The sequence below is a fragment of the Silene latifolia genome, chromosome 8 (genome assembly GCF_048544455.1).
Source record: "Silene latifolia isolate original U9 population chromosome 8, ASM4854445v1, whole genome shotgun sequence".
In the NCBI taxonomy this organism is placed as follows: Eukaryota; Viridiplantae; Streptophyta; class Magnoliopsida; order Caryophyllales; family Caryophyllaceae; genus Silene; species Silene latifolia.
In genome coordinates, this window is record NC_133533.1 from 15,287,369 (window position 1) to 15,306,653 (window position 19,285).

At 33.4% G+C, this 19,285-nt stretch overlaps 2 protein-coding genes across 2 annotated transcripts; one reads left to right on the plus strand and one right to left on the minus strand.

The window, feature by feature from the left end:
- Positions 1–1,225: 1,225 nt before the first annotated feature.
- On the plus strand, positions 1,226–2,856 carry LOC141594158 (uncharacterized). The gene has a single exon (XM_074414338.1). The coding sequence runs from the start codon at positions 1,478–1,480 to the stop codon at positions 2,594–2,596; it is 1,119 nt and encodes a 372-aa protein (XP_074270439.1). The 5' UTR covers positions 1,226–1,477; the 3' UTR covers positions 2,597–2,856.
- Positions 2,857–6,757: 3,901 nt separating this feature from the next.
- On the minus strand, positions 6,758–9,200 carry LOC141596465 (transcription factor bHLH94-like). The gene is made up of 3 exons (XM_074416640.1): positions 8,590–9,200; positions 7,395–7,859; positions 6,758–7,081 (listed from the first exon to the last, which is right to left on the minus strand). Exons 1-3 carry the CDS (start codon positions 9,025–9,027, stop codon positions 6,971–6,973), a joined length of 1,014 nt encoding a protein of 337 aa, XP_074272741.1. The 5' UTR covers positions 9,028–9,200; the 3' UTR covers positions 6,758–6,970.
- Positions 9,201–19,285: the final 10,085 nt, after the last annotated feature.

A 19,285-nucleotide genomic window follows, 5' to 3' on the forward strand; every position in this document is an offset into this window, starting at 1 on the left:
GAATTATCACCTTTTAATTTTCAGTTACCTTTTTAATCTACATTTTTAGGTTTTAGTTAACTTTTCAGTTAGTATGACAAAAGAAATTTAAGATATAGTAGAGTTAATTATATTTTACTCCCTTTTGAAATCCACATTCTAAAAGTTACCCCCTTTTGAATTTTTTTTGCTAAAATTACTCCCTTATGTTGCATTTTTCCTAAAATTGACTTCAAAACTTCAATTTAAGTGACTTATTTTATCTGTTTTTGGACTCTCCCTCCATTTGTTTACATAGTTATACCTTTCAAAGTATAAATTGGCTAAGGCATAAAAGGGAATAAGTTCAAAAACAGACGAAATAGGTCACTTAAATTGGAGTTTTGAAATAATTTTAAGAAAAAATGCAACTTAGAAGTAATTTTAGCAAAAAAATTTAAAAGGGAGTAATTTTAAAAAATGTAAATTTCAAAAGGGAGTAAAATCTAATTAACTCGATATAGTATATGAATAATGTTTATATTATAATTAATATACCATATCATTAGTTACATTGTGTATTTTGAGTATCACCTACTTATATATTAGAATAATCTGATTAAAATAAATTTAATCTACTTATATTAGGATGTTGACTTTATTAAAATATTAGAAAATCTACTTTTAGGATAATTTTATTAAATTTGTTTCGAAATCTTCTCTTGTTAGGAATTCTACAAAAGTTGGACTCTCTAATATCGCTTGAAAAGTTTCTGCTTTATATATATGTATTGATTGATTGATTGATTGATTGTACATTTATACCGGTTAGTATGATGATATATCAGAGGTAGGATGATGGCAATAATAATAAAAATTATAATAGAACTCTTGTTTTGTGATGCTAAGGTTAGATGATATTGAGTTAAATTCAAGAAATAAAAATTATTGACGGTAGATATTGAATAAAACAAAGTTGGATGATTTTACGTCAGGTTATTTCTGATCAAGTCGATATTAAATACAATAAATTCGACTCATAAATGACTTGAATATAATGAATTCAAGCTTAGGTCATTTTCAAACTATTTCTCTGAGTCTAATTTAAGTGTCATTTAAGCAATAATTCGAATGTCGTCATTTAATCCTACGCGAGAGATACACCATACCTAAGCAAATCGTCAAGGAAGTTGACGAAAACAACAACCATAAAAGAGACACATAAATAAATATATTGTACTCGTAAAACTTACAAGCACGTTAAAAGTGTTAGTAGTAGAAGTGTATGTGTATGTATGTTGGTCCATACCTAATAAACTTGAAACACAAATGATTTCTAATCAAAGCAACAACCAATTCAAACTTGTAAACCAAATTATACACCTTTTCCTTAGGACATGTCTTACACTAAACTCACATTTTCACAATTATTCAACCTCCCCAAAATCCTCTCTTTCACTAATTTCACTATTTTCTATCTTAAAACTCTTATAATTATCCTCTAATGATCTCTTAATTAATGGCTAGAATTTTTCGTCGAAACCTTTTGTCGAATAATCAAAGTTTTACTCCTACTAATCATACAAATAACCCATGTCCTGAATTTTGTGATCCGTCATGTGACAACTTTGAAGAATGTTACACATTCCCGGATACAGGTTCGTTACCACCTCTACCTCCACCTCTACCACCCCTTACGGTGATTGTGTCACCCGTAACGACAACAACCACCCAAGGGGCTCACGTATCGCCCGTTGTGATAATTATTGTTGTAGTATTGGCTAGTGTATTTCTTTTATTTTCGTATTATGCAGTTGTTATTAAATACTGTACGTTTTGGAATCGTACTATATTTGGTCGTGCCCACGACCCACCCCGGTCTGATAGTGACCAGGGTGACGGTCGTGGGACCGATGGACTTATCCATGAAAATGGGGATCATGATCCAATGGTGGTGGACCACCCAATTTGGTTAATCTCAACAATTGGGTTGCACCAATCCGTGATCAACGCGATCACAATCGTACGATACAAAAGTGGAGACGGTTTAATCGACGGCTCAGATTGTTCTGTTTGTCTAAGTGAATTTCAAGAAGGTGAAACCCTTAGACTTTTGCCTAAGTGTAACCATGCGTTTCATATTGATTGTATTGACACATGGTTAAGGTCGCATACAAACTGCCCGATGTGTCGGGCAGCTATAATTGCTAACTCGGGCAGACAGTCATTGGCTTCAAACGATCCAAGTTTCGGGCACTCTAGGCGGGTCGAGTTAAACCCAACAGTCGATTCAGATTCGAGTGATGTCGAATTAGGAAGAAGACAAATTGGGAACACTAGCGAGGTTGTTGAAATCGGGGATGTTAATAATGTTGACCACGATCAAAATAAGCAAGAGGTTGACTTTAATGCGATTGTACGGAGGTGTTTCTCTATGGATTATTTTCGAAGCTCGAATTTTCACAATATGGATGGAAATAACTCGAATTCAGGCTCGACTCGAGTAATGGATAGTTCGTCTTCTTCAAGACCACAACCGCTAAGACCTCCTCCGATAAAGAGGTCTTACTCGTGGAGCGAAAGGATATTTTTGTCAAGTTGTAATCTGAATAATACCAATCGGGATATATCGCCTTAAAGAGCTTATACATGTAGAGTTATATGCAGATGTCACTTGGCTCAACTGGTCAATCGAGAAATATTGCTTACAGAGCTTATATATATTTGTAGAGTTACATGCATAGGGAGACCATTTTGATTTATTTTTTTGGAGCACCAACTAATTTGTGGTGAATCATGGTCTACAATTTACGTTGATAATTGGGCGATTAAGTGTACATATTGTACAGATATTGAAAGAAATGAGATTTTATGAAATGTAATTCATTCGATTTAATATTTCCTTTTGTTTATTATAGTCTACTAATCACAAATTTTTATTTAAAATTGCAATATCTGACATAATGGTAAAGCAGATTAGAATGAATAGGTATCATATGATTAAGGTGCTAAGTGCTATCTAGATACTAGCAAAATGATTATCTTATCTTACTATGAAGTAATAATATTTGGTTTCGTTTTACCATTAAAATAGATAATACCGTCTTAAGAAAGACTTATTAAAATAGATAATACCGTCTTAAAAAAGACTTAACAGTCTACTAATTGTTTTGTTACTTTATTGCTTAGTTGAATGCTAAGTGCAACATTACAAGGAAAAAGCGATTTAGCAACCAACCTATTTAGTTGAGAACGAGTATTTCTAAATGTGGTGAAAACAACAGTACTATTTGTTTCCCTTTTTTTTTTAAAAAAAAAAAAAAAAAACTCCAATGGATCTATTTGATAAACCTGGAGACAATTTAGACCTCAAAGTTTTTTTTCCACGATAAATCCTCTTTGTAAACTTAATGAAAATTATATCTGAAACATCATTGATAATGATTTTGTAATTAACAACGGAATTACTCCTTTCTATCCAAATTAAACTCCTGACACACTATTTAAAGTCAAACTTGTTAAATATTGACCTTGATAATATTTAGTCAAATAAAAAAAATTGTATATAAAATTGACATATTTACGTGTGTTATAAAAAGAGGTTTCGGAAAATTACAATTTCGACAAAAAAAGAAGTAATATATAAATGAAGAAAAACATGGTCAAATTATCGTCTTGTATAACGTGAAAAGTCAGCTGGGTTGTTTGATATGGATATGAGGGAGTATATAGGATTAAGAGTACAGTAAAATTCGGGTCAAGCCGGGTTATTTGGAAGTATCTTGGAACATTTTTTAAAATGGGTTTGTTTAATCAAATTTAAGTTGACTCATTCAAAATGGGCTAGTTTTGTTCTTTTCTAAGGCCTACGGACCACTAACAAAAGGCCCACAGCCAAAGTAACCTTTGCGGGTCATGATCAATGGCTAATATGGTGGTGGAAAGCCATATATCGGCCCAATGCGAGGCCCATGTAGATGAAATCTAACAGGGCCCAGTATCTTGTTTGGATGCTAAACATAAAATTAGTACGGAGTACATAAGTTACTCATTTTGCATTTTGGAATTATCCCGTTTGTATAAAATTTATAGCAAATTAATAAGACAATTTCAAAACATGGAGAGCTCATAATGATCACAAATAGCAGTTATGGAGAAGAGGGATTACGTTTGATTTGTTTTAAGTTTGTTATTTTAGGATTTAATAATTGTATTAGAGAAAGACGACTAAAATAACCCTGGATGTACAATCATGGGCGGATCTGGGGGAGGGAAAGTGAGGGCAAGTGCCCTCACATGACCCAAAAATGTCAGCTATATATATTAGTTAGTTCCCCATATATGCAATGTAATATTAGTAGTGTAGTGGTAAGTGTAGGGAACTTATAACCTCCAACCCAGGTTTGATTCCCACTGATTACTTTATTTTGTTTTTTAATTTGCTTTTTTGCCCTATTAGAGTATTAGCTTTTAAAATATGAGAACATTTAAGGGTTTGCACCTTTTTCATTACTTATTTTTATCTATGTAAGATATACTTTAATTTCCAGTATTCTATAGAAATATATGTAGACTTTTTCGATATTTAGCCATGTATGTATATCAATAAAAGAGTACAAATACGTAACTAAACGCAAAATAATATTAGAATTACGGCAAAAAAAAAAAAATTGTGCCACCCCAAACTTAAATTCCTGCATCCGCCCCTGTGTACAATAGCATTGTACATCCAGTTGTATGGTCTATAAACTGATAACTGGCATATCTAAAGAGTCTTCATCATTATTATGATATTCATAAGTTAAACTGATATTCAGTAATTGTACTAACTAGATAAAAAGAAAACTTACTAATTTACGTGTTACATTTACACACATATAAAGAGTGGCAAGTGGGGGGTCCTAGGAAATTCGAATAATTCTTTTTTTTTTATATTTTGTCCAATTTTAGATAAAATATAATAAATTTCAAACTTTTACTTATAATACGCTTTTTATATTCTTTATAATCCCCAAAATAAAAATTTTCGAATCTGCTATTAATAAACCCAATGATTGAAAGTCACAAACTCACAATACATCACATATTCAAGTTATTCACATTGCAATGAACATAATTGTACGTAAACTGTATACGTCGTACGTCGGAGGTAAGCACATGCTGACATGCATGCATGGAATCTATGGCGTAATAAGTTGGTAGGGCAGGGATTCTTCCGTGCGGTAAATTAAATAGTTAATCATTGCAGTAAATTTTGCATGGATCTTTAACAAGCAGTACCGACACAGAGACAGGAAACATAAAGGTCAGCAGAATAATTTACCTTTTCAAGGTATTGGCTCAAATTATTTTTGATTGGGCCCTTGAGACCTAAACCTGAGTTTTGTATTTTAGTAATTTATGAATAAAAAGTAGCAGAAATAATGTGAAATATGACATTTACACATTCACGTTTTTACCCAATATGGAAACAGATCAGAGATGGGGTAACTCTACAGTTATTTAGATGGACTAGCGATGACATATGATTAGATAAAAAACTATGTTGAAAATCTATTATTATAACAAAATAAAAATAAAAAATTAGAATATCTAACCGTAATTTGAGTTAATCGAGTATATAGAAATATGTTGTTGCTTAAATTGGGTACCATTTAGTGGGAGCATATTATTTTACACAACATAAATAAATGCATAATAGTTGTGAACCCGGTATATTAGATTGCCATCATTTTTTTTTGCCATGCGACATAATATAATATGTTATTTGTTATGTATTTGAAAAATAATAGTCGTACATATTTATGCACGGCAAATTAAGGATAATGAAAATACATAATATTTTTAATGTTAGTTGAAAATATGTTAAAAAAAAGATTAAAATAAATCTTGGAATAAAATAAATTATTAACGATAGGGCGCCTCCCGGTGGTACTGAATCTCAGTGCCACCATAATTAAAGAAATTAAAATTTAAAAATTAGTTTTCATTTTTGCGCCAAAATTTAAAGGGTAGTAATGTAATTTTATATTTATTTTATACAATAGAATTGTAACTAAACTTAAATTATCTACAATATTTTGCCCCAAACTAAATTATTAATTCTCAACCTAAATTACATCAATATATAAGATCTTCATTACAGTACATGGCATCATATCTTTAATTTCATCAATTGATTAAGCCTTCATACATAATCTCAAAAATGAACAAGATTGAACGAGATCTAATCAAATAGATTGTAGTAGTGATATCACCTGCAATTCTGTCGTCCAATGTTCTTACCATTTTGTTTCATTAACAATGTTGCCAATTCAGTTATACATTTCTAATGAAGTTTTATTGCATGAAAGTTGCGTTTTAAGTGAAACCTCATATATACTCTTTGTACAATTCCAAAATGCATAATCGTGAATTGAATGGGGAAGACGATTGAGTTTATTTGATGCCAAACTGCAACCGCCAAAATGCTATAAAACGAAGTTACGAGATTGATAACATATGCATAATTATTCACTGTATCTTGGTATAAATAAGTTTATGATCATCTTTGATAGTCATTAATCACCATTGAATAACTAACTAAACCTTAAATAATCAAAACAATGACAAATTCATCAAAAATCAATCTTGCATCTTGTTTGTTGTTTTTGTAACTTCTTTCCTCAAAAGGTGGCCAAATGTTAGGAAAATTTTACTGATTTGTTTTTTCATTTACGGTTAATTATAATCAATTATGAAATGTTTAGTTCCTAAACTACCCATTTTCTAGAAATTCAAATTTTAGAAGATAGAAATGAAAAAACATATATAATTTACTATAATATCCCCGGTGGCACCCAATTTTAATATCACCCGGTGACGCCATCTCATTTTCCTAAAAATAATTATGAAAAAATTAAGGAGGGACAACTTCAAATTATTTTGCTCTACGTCTCTACAGTTTACATAGTACACACACATTAGCTGGATAATAGAATTACAATTACCAAACGTGAATTAAGGAAGATGCTTAATTAATCAAAGTAGATCGAGTAGCAGCTTCCTCTTGAATTTGTCCTAAAATGTGATTAGACGCGGCCGCAATATCATCTACTGATTTTAGCTGGCATCCCTCCTCAACCTGTTTCAGTCATAAAATCGACATCATTAAGGCCTGTTCTTTTCGGCTGAAAAAGGCTGAACTAAATTTAATAGAGCAAAACTAAACTAAATGAAGCTGAACTGAACTCACAGTCATTACTTTATCTTATATTCTTTGAAAGAAATATTTTAATTAAAGGTATGTAAATAAATGATGGAGACGTAAAATGAGATGTACTCCCCCGTCCCAATCATTACTGTACCTTCATATTTTTTGTAAGAAGTATTTTAAACAAAGGTAAATAAATGATTGGGACAGAGGGATCGGAGTTTTTTAAAGTAATTAAACAAACCTTGAGGCTTAAGGAGTAAAGGACAAAAGAGTCAAGAGTAGTGACGTTAAGGTGAAGAACATTAAGACGAAGACCCTGAAAATTAGCAATCAATTTTACTAATTGTTTTGGTTGCTTCTTTGTAAGTATCTTTACGTTTGCATGGCTGTCCACCATTGTCACTTCAATCTCTCCTTTCACCACCTCACCACTAATTACCGCCGAGTTACTCCCTTCTGACTGATTTGACCGTGTTGAATACTGAGGATAGCTAAAAAAATCAGCAAATATTACTTCTGGTGCTGCATTATTTTTATTATTATCTTCTATGTCACCACCTATTGGTGGTGATTTTTCTTCGTCGTGGTGGTCGTAGTCGTGGTGGTGTTGCATCTTTTTGTTTTTTAGGGCTTCCATTGATTGCAACATTTGCTCTAGCTCCTTCACGTAATTTATGGCTCCCCCAACTATTGAGGCTTGATCACCCTACACATATATATTAAAATAAATCAATTGAATTAATTGTTGGATCATTTGGTTGAATGCTAAACCTTGCTTTAATTTGATGTCCAACTTTCTATTTTGAGTTGTTTTAATGGCAATTTTAACATATGTTGTTCTTATCATCTTACAGCACATGTTAGAAAAAGCGAAGTACAAATCTATTTGCGACTTTTAATGGTAATCTAGGAGTGAATTTCTTTTGTAATTTATGTACACTACTAGATTGTGACTTGTAATTGCTTGCTTCATTAATTAATACTTCATCCGTCCCAATCTTTTGCTTACTTTTGATTAAAATAATTCTCGTAAAGAATATAACAGGTAACAAATGACCGAGACAAATGGAGCATAACAATAATAAAGTTCTATTCTTAAAAAAATCACTATATACTTTTATCAATCAACATAAATTCGTGTAAAGCAGCCAACAACAAAAGTTAACTTTACTAATACAAACGTACTATACATAATTTAGTTTTCCTTTTTTTTTGTACAAATTAATATCAAGGATAAAACCAAATTTGATCATATTAATATGGCTATTAGTAGCCAAATATGAAAATGACGTATATTTAGTACTGAATTTCAGTACCACCGTATCCACATTAATATGAACATATACAGTATCATATAGTATAATATATGTGTTTAACTACAACACGAAGATAATGCAAACTCATTTTCCATAAAAGATTGGTACATAGTTACATACCCTTTGAACATAGGAAGGAGGCATCAATGACCGAATAACAGCAAGATAATCATTCATCTGTTTTCGCCGATTTCTCTCCACAGCAATGTGAGTCATCCTTTGCTGCTCCACTTCTTCCTTGTTCTTGTTACTTCTCCGCCTCCTCTTCTTCCGCGGTCCAGGACTCACAGGCGGGCCAGAGGGCTCGTCTGCGAGATGCTCCTCTTGTGGTTGATAATTATGATAATGGTGATCCCATTGATCGACATTATCGACGAGGATTACTGGGTTATTATTAGATGTGTCGGAATTTGATAAGTCGAAATTATCGACATTGAAATTTCCAAAGGGGGAGTAATTGGCTAACTCGTTATAGTTTATGCCAAAGTTGTTACTAGTACTATGCACATTATAACTTGTTAGTGGATCTTGTGAAAATAGAACTGCTTCCAATGCCATTTTTTCTTATTTTGACACTCAATCTATAAGATATATTTAAATAAATTAGAATTAATTAAGCTAATAATTGAATAAGTAATTAAAAAGAAGGGAGATGATTTTTGTTATAGAGCATCTAATGTTGGTAGATAAAGAAAGACTCAAAATAACATGGTGAAAAAAAGTTGGGCACTTATATAAGCTTCTAAGAAACAAGAATATATATTTGTAATAGACCAATAATTATTACTGTGTACTAGAGATCGTCTCTCTTAAGATCTGTTGTAAAATATGAAGCACCCTTAGTTAAAAAATTATTTAGTCCGTCATTATCAATACATGAGTGTTTTAACCAATAAATGGACCATCTCACACTAGGAATGGTATCACGGGTCAGTTCCAGGCTGGGTCGGGCTTTGTTTGGCGGACCTGTAAGGGACGGGTAAACACTAGCCGAGACGAGCTTCATGCAGGTGGACCCGAAAACGGCCCGGTTCCGGTCGAGGGACGAGTTTGGGCTGCCGGGTGATCCGATTTAGTATTATTATTTTTTTTATATCAAAATATATAAAAAAATGGTCTTGGACGGGTTTGAGTTGGTCCACAACCAGGCTGGGCTTGATTTGTTCGACCCAGGCCCGTCGTAACTTTTGACGGATCGAGCCAAGCTAGTCACAGGCCAAGCAGGTCCGGTCCTAGTGAGCCTCGTCGATCAAATGTTTGATCAGGGCTATCTCACACAGTCACACGGTAAGACCGTTTATTCTAAGATTTGTGAAAATCCGAGGGTTCAAGAAAGACTATAGAAAACCAAATGGGCTTGGTGTGTGGTTACTCTCACCTCTCCCTTAACCATGAGGTCATGGGTTTAATCTTTGCCCATGGTAATGAAGCAAATTCTTTGGCCAACCGTTTACCTCTTTGTAAGAGCATCCACGGCAAAGGGATTATATACTGTTGTCGACGGTGAACACTCCACTTTACAACAAAAGAAAAAAAGAAAAAAAAGAGGGACTATAGGGCAGGTTAAAAAAGGTACGAGTATCGGTTAATGCACGTGAGAAAAATACAGAAATGAGAGAAATAATGAGAGATGGGGATCAGAATGGAGAAACAGAGGAAAAGCTAAGAGCGCTAACATAGATGGACCGTCCTCTAAATCACAAGATTTACACTCAAACACTTCACCAGGCTTTTTACTCGTATTCAAAAGTTTATAGGACCTACATTAGATTCGATCAATTTATGGGCAACTTAATAGATGTGTGAGCTTAATGGATTAAAAGTACACAAATTCTTATTTCAGACCACCATATCCGTCTGAAATGGTCAAACGGATACCATTTCCTCTCATAAAAAAACTCATTTAGGGTGTGAGTAGGAAAGCACATGGGGTGTCTCACCACCCATGTGCTTCTCACTCGTGAGAAGTCTTATTTCGGTCTGAAATAAAGCGGTTTAAAGCAAGACGGACTGTTAAAAGTAAAATGGGTCACTCGGATCGTTTTTGTGTCAAGTTATGGTTAGATAGATGGACACCTCAATCTCAATCAAAATTTTAGGATGGATTTCGTTACATGTTTAGATTAAGATTATTTGGATAGAACTAAATGAAATCGAATTGAAGTGAACTAAAAAAAAACATAATTCAGATTAAGCTAAAAAACAAAAAAGAAATTATGGTTTAAATCTCATGCGAAAGTCATAAATCAAATTTCTGATTGTGCATTTGTGCATTGTGATTGTTGTGTAGATATGAAATGAAGAAAAAAAATGAGAGTTTCCCTGATTTCCACGACAGTCGTCTCAAACTCGGTCATAATTGGGCAGGGCGCCATTGTCCTTTCTTGTCTTTCTGCTTGTTTAATTCAACGTACACAAAATCTCATTGAAGACGGCACGTATCCGTCACTTAGGAGTGACGGATACCATTTCCTCTCATAAATAACCCAAATAGAGGAGAGAGGGAGGCACATGGGGGTGCCCCCACCTTGTCCCCCCTATCCGTTTTATGAGTGGCATAACCCGTCACTTGCTCCGACCCGTCTTCAGCAAGACTAACTGTTCAACGTATAATAGGCAGAGGTAATTCTGAAATTTGATGTACGGAAGTGTGTAAAATGTTCTTATGGAAAAAAAAATTAAGATAAAATATATGGTGATATGGTATTCGATAAAAAAAATTGTTCAATACAAGAATTGAACTCATAACCTCTAACTTAAAAAGTAATTTTCACAACCACAAAACTCACATAATTTATATGCTCTTTTACTAAACAAAATTATACGAGTATTCATTTTTGGTATGAGGGGATGTCAGAAACGCCAGTGATATTAATAGGTCTTCCACATATTTTCCATCAAGAAATAATCACAAAGTTATCGTTTAAGACGACACTATCCATTTTGAGCTTAAGTTCCATTTGTGTATAGTTAAGTTGTATTTGTGTATGTAAGAATTTGTGATTAGGCATTTAAACAAAAGAGGTGTTGGATGATCAATAAATTTAAACATAAACAAATATTCAATGGTAAAATGTGAAAAAAGGGGGAAATAATTTGGAGAGGGAAGGTAATAATTGAGTGTATTTTGGCGGATATTGGCAGAGGATTCCATGTGACAAAACTCTCTGTAAATCATCGACTAGCATTCAAGCAAGACCATGCGACCATGACTATGTGTCTCATTGCTCATTAGGTCATAACCAAAGTGGCCATCAATAAGTAGGGAACCACATCGACTCCCGTTTTAGTTTTTCTTTCCTTTTTACCCCATTAATTTCTTCTAATCCCTCCATTCTAGACTTCTAGTGATATATTTACACTTACTTAGACCTTGTTTGGTTGCCATATGAGAATTAATTTTAGATTTGCTATATCACGCTCCCTGTTTTACTTTACGCCGCCTATTTTTTCATTTATTCATATTTTGCCCTTAAACTATGTATTTAGTTATGTAAAATATTTCTAGTTTTTTATTTTATGATTTTTTGAAACGGTTTTTTACAAAATTAAATAAAATTAAATCGTACTCATTCATTCAAGACGATATTAAATCGTTACAAAAAATCGTCTAGAATGAATGAATGAATGAAAAAATTATATCGTTTCAAGAATAATGATTACAAGATTTAAAAAATAAAATAAAATTTAGCGGCACACATAACACGATTTAAAAAAATACGAAAATTGACCTCGTCATGTAGTAGCTTACAAGACACAGTCAAGGACCCGTCATGTTGATTACAAGACATGGCCATGTGATTTACAAGACACGGCTATGGCACTGTCATGTGACTTACAAGACATGGTCATGGACCTGTCATGTAAACCACATGACACACCTAGAGGTGGCAATCGGGTCAGTCGGGTCGGGTTCGGATCGGGTCACGTCGGGTCGGGTCATATCGGGTCAACATACCCTTTTGGGTCGAGTCGGGTCGGGTTCGAGTCGTTATCGGGTCGGGCCATTTCGGGTCAAATGATGTGTTGGGTCGGGCCGGGTTTGGGTCGGGTCATTATCGGGTCCGGTAACTTAATCGCATTACTATAATTTTTTACCATTAAATTTAGTTTTTAACCTATTATTTGGTTTAATTAATTCATTACGAAGTCAAACATATCAATCTAAAAACAAAATCACTTTCATTTTGATCAAAATTAAGCTTAATAATTGTCAAGTCATCAATTTAATCGGGTCAGTATCGGGACGGGTCAATATCGGGTCGGGTCTGGGTCGGGTTCGGGTCACTGATAATCGGGTCGTATCGGGTTACGGGTCGTCATCGGGTCGGGTCGGGTCGGTCTCGGGTCACTATATTTTCGGGTCGGGTCGGGTTTGCTCGGGTTCGGGTCGGGTCACTTGGGTCGGGTCAGACTTGCCAGGTCTAGACACATCCATGGTTCTTTCGTGTAAACCACACGACATGGCCATGACACCGTCTTGTAATTCACATGACACCACCATGGCCGCGTTTTGTAATTCACATGACACCACCATGGCCGCGTCTTGTAATTCACAAGACAAGGCCACTTTTTTTTTTTTTTTTTTAATAGTGAAATTTTAAGTAAATGCAATAGTTGGCGGAAAATACGTCTTTTTAAGACCGGGTACATATTAAATTAATTACTCTAAAAATTGCCCCAAACTCAGTTACGACAAAGCGATAATTAAATCAAAAATGAAAAGTTCAACAAAAATCATTTACTATAATACAATTATTAGTTATTGTAAAAGATATTAACAAAATCAAATAATTATAAAACAATAATTTAAAAAACGTCTCCGATTATAATTTTGTAAAACCCGTCTCCGAAAATCATAAACTAAAAACCGATAAATATTTTTTTACTTTAATTAGTTACATACTCCAAGGGTAAAATAGGAATAAATGAAAAAGTAGGGGGCGTAACAAGTAAAACAGGGGGCGTGATATATCAATTTTGATTAATTTCCCATGTGTTTACAAAACACATGAATTAGACAATTCATGTGAATTGCCTAAAACACGTTTGGTTATCATCCGGGAGTTCAATTGACACGGGAGATTCCAACTACCTAGGGGAGGACTAGGTAATTAAACTCCTCCATTATGAGGGAGTTGAGAATGCCTAGGAAAATAGAATTCATGAGATTTTGAGTAAACAAACAACTTCCATTTTCCCAATTCATGGGATTTTCCCATTCCCCCGTTTTTAATGTGGTTACTAAACGAGACCTTAATTTCTCTCTCACAAAATAAAGAAAGTGTAGACGTATCACTGTAATATTAAATATCCCTCAAAAAAAATTCTAATATTAAATACTTAATATATTCTTTTATGTCATTTTATCAAGAATCGGCTATTGTTTTAGGTAGTTTGTCAAATATTTTTCTTAATATAATTAACTACTTATCAAGTTATCAATTCCTAATTTTCATCAGCTGCCTTTTTTAGATTTCAACAACGTTTTTAGTTTTCAGATATTTTTTCAAGTTTTAACTAAGGCCCAGTTTCACAAGACATTTTAGGCAGTTTATTTTACCAAAGTTTCAGTTACCTTTTTTTTTTTTTTGTAAGTGTTGACAAGTAGTTTATTTAACCAAATAAGTTACCTGAAAATAAATGTTACATACTTAATACTTAGGCTCCGTTTAGCAAGAAATTTCAGGTACATGTTTTGACTGAAATAATTTTTTTTATAAAAATTTCAGGTAGCTTATTTCTCTGGAAGTGTTTGACAAGTAGCTTATTTGCCCAAATAAGCTAGTTGAAATGAAATGATACCTAGAGTAGCATTTCACATTTCAGGTACCCGATTCTTGGTAATATTACCTTTTTATCCTTTCAATTTATAATATAGTTCCTCCGTTCTAATGAGTTGTATAAATTTATTTTTTGGGTACTATTCATGGTCTTCATTATAACTTATAATTAGGGGTGTTCATCGGTCCGGGACCGGACCCGACCCGACCAAAGTTTGTGGACCGAAGACCAAACAAGGGTAAAATGTTGGACCGTGGACCGGACCATACTTTTATCATCCGGTCCGGTCAGGACCAAATAAATGCATGGACCGGAACAGACCGGACCATATGGACCAAACAATGGATTGGGTTCTTTGCTTTATTATTTCTACAATAAATTTAATTTATATTATGGAGTTAAGGTTTAGTTTGTTAATCCGTATAATAGTATAATATGTCAAAAAAATACATAACAAAACACTATTATCATATTGTAATACTCCGTACTTTAGTTGGAGTATTCGGTCGAGTACTTGGTTGGTACTCGGCCGAGTGCACTTGACCGAGTAAACCGATTCAACAAGTTTGACGGTTTCTTTTATGTTTTGAGAAAGGGTTTTGTTTATAAGACTTAAGTCATTTCTAGTTCATTTTAACATCTCAAAAACTATATCTAAACCTAGAGAGAGGGAGAGGAATCGTCGAGCCTTTCATTTGATTGAAGATTTCTGAATGATTTCAACCTAATTCGATTTCCCTGTTTGTAAGCCGATTTCATTCAATTGTTTATACTGTCTTAAAGTCTTCTTCTTTGAAAAGTTTGAAAAGAGAGTCCTATTTATCTGAAGTCTGGTTTATGCATATCAAATTTTGTAGTCATATTCTTTATGGTTTGTCCTAGGTGATTTATTAATGAACATGTCGCTGAAAAGTCTGCGAATTTGTTTTGGTTGTGGAAAATAATTTGAAACCCTAATTTATATATCGATTCAGTTTTGGGGCTTTTCCATACATCATACTTGTAGATTCTAGATGACAATAGGATTTTGAATAAACGAAAAGTGATGTTTTAAACTTGTTTTACGAATCAATAATTTTTATACGACGGATCCTGTCAGCTTTTGAAAATCAGTCTGAAAACCCTTGATAAGTTTGGAATTTGAGAAAAATATGTTAGATAAGATTTGTAGATAAAACTCATGGGGTTCCAATACAATTGACCTTGCATCGATTTGATATTTTTTGAGTTAGTTATGCATTTTATATCGAGTCTGTCATGTGCTGGAAAATCAGGAAAAGTTGTGTTTGTTCTTTAAGTTGATATTCCTATTAAGTAATGATTAGTCTAAGTTATGTGCATGATTAATTGATTGAGTAGGTGGTAATTATACATAATTATGTTATGTAGGTGATGGATATGTGAAGGATCATAATCAATTGCTTGTGTGTGCTTGGATTGCGAAAAGGTAAGGTTTCCATACTCGGTTTACTGTTTAATTGGTTTAAGATATATGTTGTATTGTTGTACGATTGATATTGTGATTATCTGCTGTTCGTGGATTTGGAGTTGGGTGTTGGAGTTGTGATGGTTGATGGTGATGTTCGTGAGATGCGTCCTCGGCTGAGTGGAGTCGCTTGCGGGAGTGGTCTAACTACTTCCATCCAGCATTTTTTTTTTTTTTTTTGCTTTTTTCATTAACCATATTATTTATAGATTCATCATTTGAATAAAAATCAACGTTTAAAAAATTTATGCAACCACTCGTCAGTTATACTAAAACTATATAATTGCCCTTATATTACTCCGTATAATTTTACACACCCTTATCAAATCAAAATTATACCAACCAATATTGGGTGAGAAGAGAAGCACGTCAATATTATAATTTTACACACCCGGTACTTAGATGATGTATGTGAGAGAAAGAAGCAAATATTGTAAAGAGAAGAGAAAAAGTGGAAGTACAACATATATATAAAGAAGTAATGGTCTCCTTGAGAGGAAAAAAAAAACGCATAAGCAATGAATTTTTGGCACTTTATGTGAAAATTAGAAGTATAATATATCTATTTCTACTTTTGGGGGTAAGTTATTAGTTTTTGTTTTTTTTTAAAGTAGTTTAAAAACTCCATAATTTAGCGTGTTTGGCCTAAGTACTACTTTTTCAGTTACAAAAACACTTTTAAAGCTTGGCCAAACAGCACCATACTACAAAATATAGTCATGTGAGATCTTTTTGAAATCGTCTTATCAAGTACGTTATTAATATCAATTTTTTATAATTTTTAGTAATGTGTAGCTAAAGATATGAGCAAAAGAAAACGTGCATTGATGTATGTGTATAAAGCAAATATATACAATTCATTGGAACGGAGAAAGTATTAAATAATTATTATATCCTTTTACGTCATTTTACCAAAATAAGCTACTTTTGTCAAACAATTTTTTATATAATCAGTCACTTTATCAGCTCCTAATTTTGAGTTATACTTTATCAGCTACCTTTTCAGATTTCAATTAGTTTTTCAGTTTCCAGGTACGTTTTCAGGTTTCAGCTACATTTTTAGATCGTTTTACCAAACAGAGTGGGTAGCATTTGAGAAATAAGCTACCCGATCTTATTTATTTTCCCTTTTTACCAATTTAATCTATGATATTAAATAATTATCATAGCTTTTTACATCATTTTACCAAAAATCAGTTACCTTTTCAAATAGTTTGCCAAACATTTTATAAATAATCAGTTATCTTATCATCTCCTAATTTTGAGATACCTTATAAATTAGTTTTTTTAAGTTTCAATTAACTTTTTAATTTTCTGCTACATTTTCATGTTTCAGCTTCATTTTCAACTAATTTTACTAAACAAAACCTAACTTTTCGGCTAATTTAGCTAAACAAACCTTAGCTTAGAAGGTCCATTACCAGGACTGTTTGTAAATGTCTAGTACTCCCTAGTAAGTTGGCCGAAATGTACATAACGAATATGGCATAACGCAATTTTACATGAGAGGTGAAGACAACGATCAAGTTAAGCAATGAAACTTTTATGGAAAATTCTTATGATAAGGAAACTATATGAGTCAAAGTGGTAACTAAAAAATACTTGAGAAATTGTTCAGTCTTTGATCATAAGCCTAATTCAGTATCTTCTTGGTAATGGCGTAAACTTATGAGTCTTCGGACTTTATTTAGAAAAGAACTGAGATGGCAGACAAGTAATGGTAGCAATATTAAGTTTTCGTCTGATAATTGAGTTTTTTCACACCCACTTACAAGCAGTATGGTTGATGATGATAGTAGCCGTGATCTTAATCTTTTGGTTAAAGATTTCATAACCTCGGACAAACAATGTGATGTTTTTAAACTATCCAGTTTAGTGAATAACGGTATTGTTAATCAGATTACTAACATTCCACTGCCACATAATGATATTCCAGATACCCTTATTTGGGGGTTGTCCTTAGATGAAAATTTCTCTACCAAAACAGCAACTTGGTTAGCGCAAGGTTTGTTCGATCAAAACTCTTGACAATTGTGAATTTCAGTGGATTTGGAAATTGAATATTCCTTCAAAATTGAAGTTTTTTCTTTGGAAGGCCGCCTGTGTTGACGGCCTTCCAACGAAAAGTTGACTTCTCAAGAGTTATATTGATGTCCCACCTCATTGTGTTCTGTGCAACAATCATATTGAAAACAAAGATCATTTCTTTTACGAATGTCCCTTGATTGGGTTTGTCATCCAAGACCTGAACATTATTAGTTTCAACGAGTTTTTGTCAAATTATGATAATATTACAAGTCAAAGTTTTCTAACGAAACTTAATTACCTCAAAGATTTAATTCCAAAAGATGAGTTAATTAAGATTATTTTTATTTGGTGGAATGCACGGTTTCATAGAAATGATATTATATTTAATAATGTTAATTTAAGTATTAGCAAACTTATTACTTTATGTAATAATAACACTAAGACCTGGAATGTGACTAGATTTAAAGATCTCAATAATTCCGAGATAGATGAGTCGGCTAGAAACAACTCTAGTAAGGAAGAAATTTGGTGGGAAAAACCTAGAAACAGTTTCCTAAAGCTAAATTTTGACAGATCGAGAATAGAGGGTATTATAACTGCTTTAGGATATCCTATAAGAGATCACAATGGTAAAGTCGTTTTGTTAGGAGCAAAAAAGTGCGGATCCAATAGTATCCTTGTTGCGGAAGCTCTCGCTTTAAAAGAAGGTATTTTAGGAGCTAAATACTTAAGAATTTCAAAGTTATTTGTGGAGGGTGATAATTTAAGTGTTATTAACTCAATTCGAGGCACTTGGCAAATTCTTTGGGAAATTTCTAGTATTATGAAGGATGTGAAATTAGACCTTCATTTTTTCGATGAAGTGATAATTAAACATTGCGTTCGTGAAGCAACAAGGTTGCTGACTTCATGGCTTCTATTGGACATTCATGTCCAACTCTTTCGAGGTGGTTTGATAGCCGGTGGCTTCAACTTACCTCACTAATTCGAAAGGATGAGATAAGTTGATCCTAACCCAGAGGATCAACCTAGTTTTCTTACCTAATCAAAAAAAAAAAAAAAAAAGGAAAAAAGAAAAAAAAAGTTAAGCAAGAAACAACGTAAAAACGTGGTCCAATTAATACTAAACAAAACCCGCTTCCTGTCCAAAGCAGGTAGACTCTGCCTTATAAAATTCACCCTTAATGCCATTCCCTCCCACATAATGCAATGCATTCGCCTTCCTGCCCTCACTCTTAAGGACATCGACAAGTGTGTTCGTACCTTCCTTTGGTCGGGCATATCCTCTCGAAAACTTCACCTCTCTAATTGGGATCTTGTGACCAAACCATTGATTCTTGGTGGCCTTGGGATCAAAGCTGCCCGCCCCCTTAATGACGCCTACTCTGCCAAACTTACCTGGAAAATTCTTGTGGATAAGTCTTCCCTTGCCTCCTTTGCTTTGTGTAGCAAGTACGCTTTCCCCCGCCAAACTTCTTTCAGAACCGGATCCCACATTTGGAAAAATGTGGGCATTGG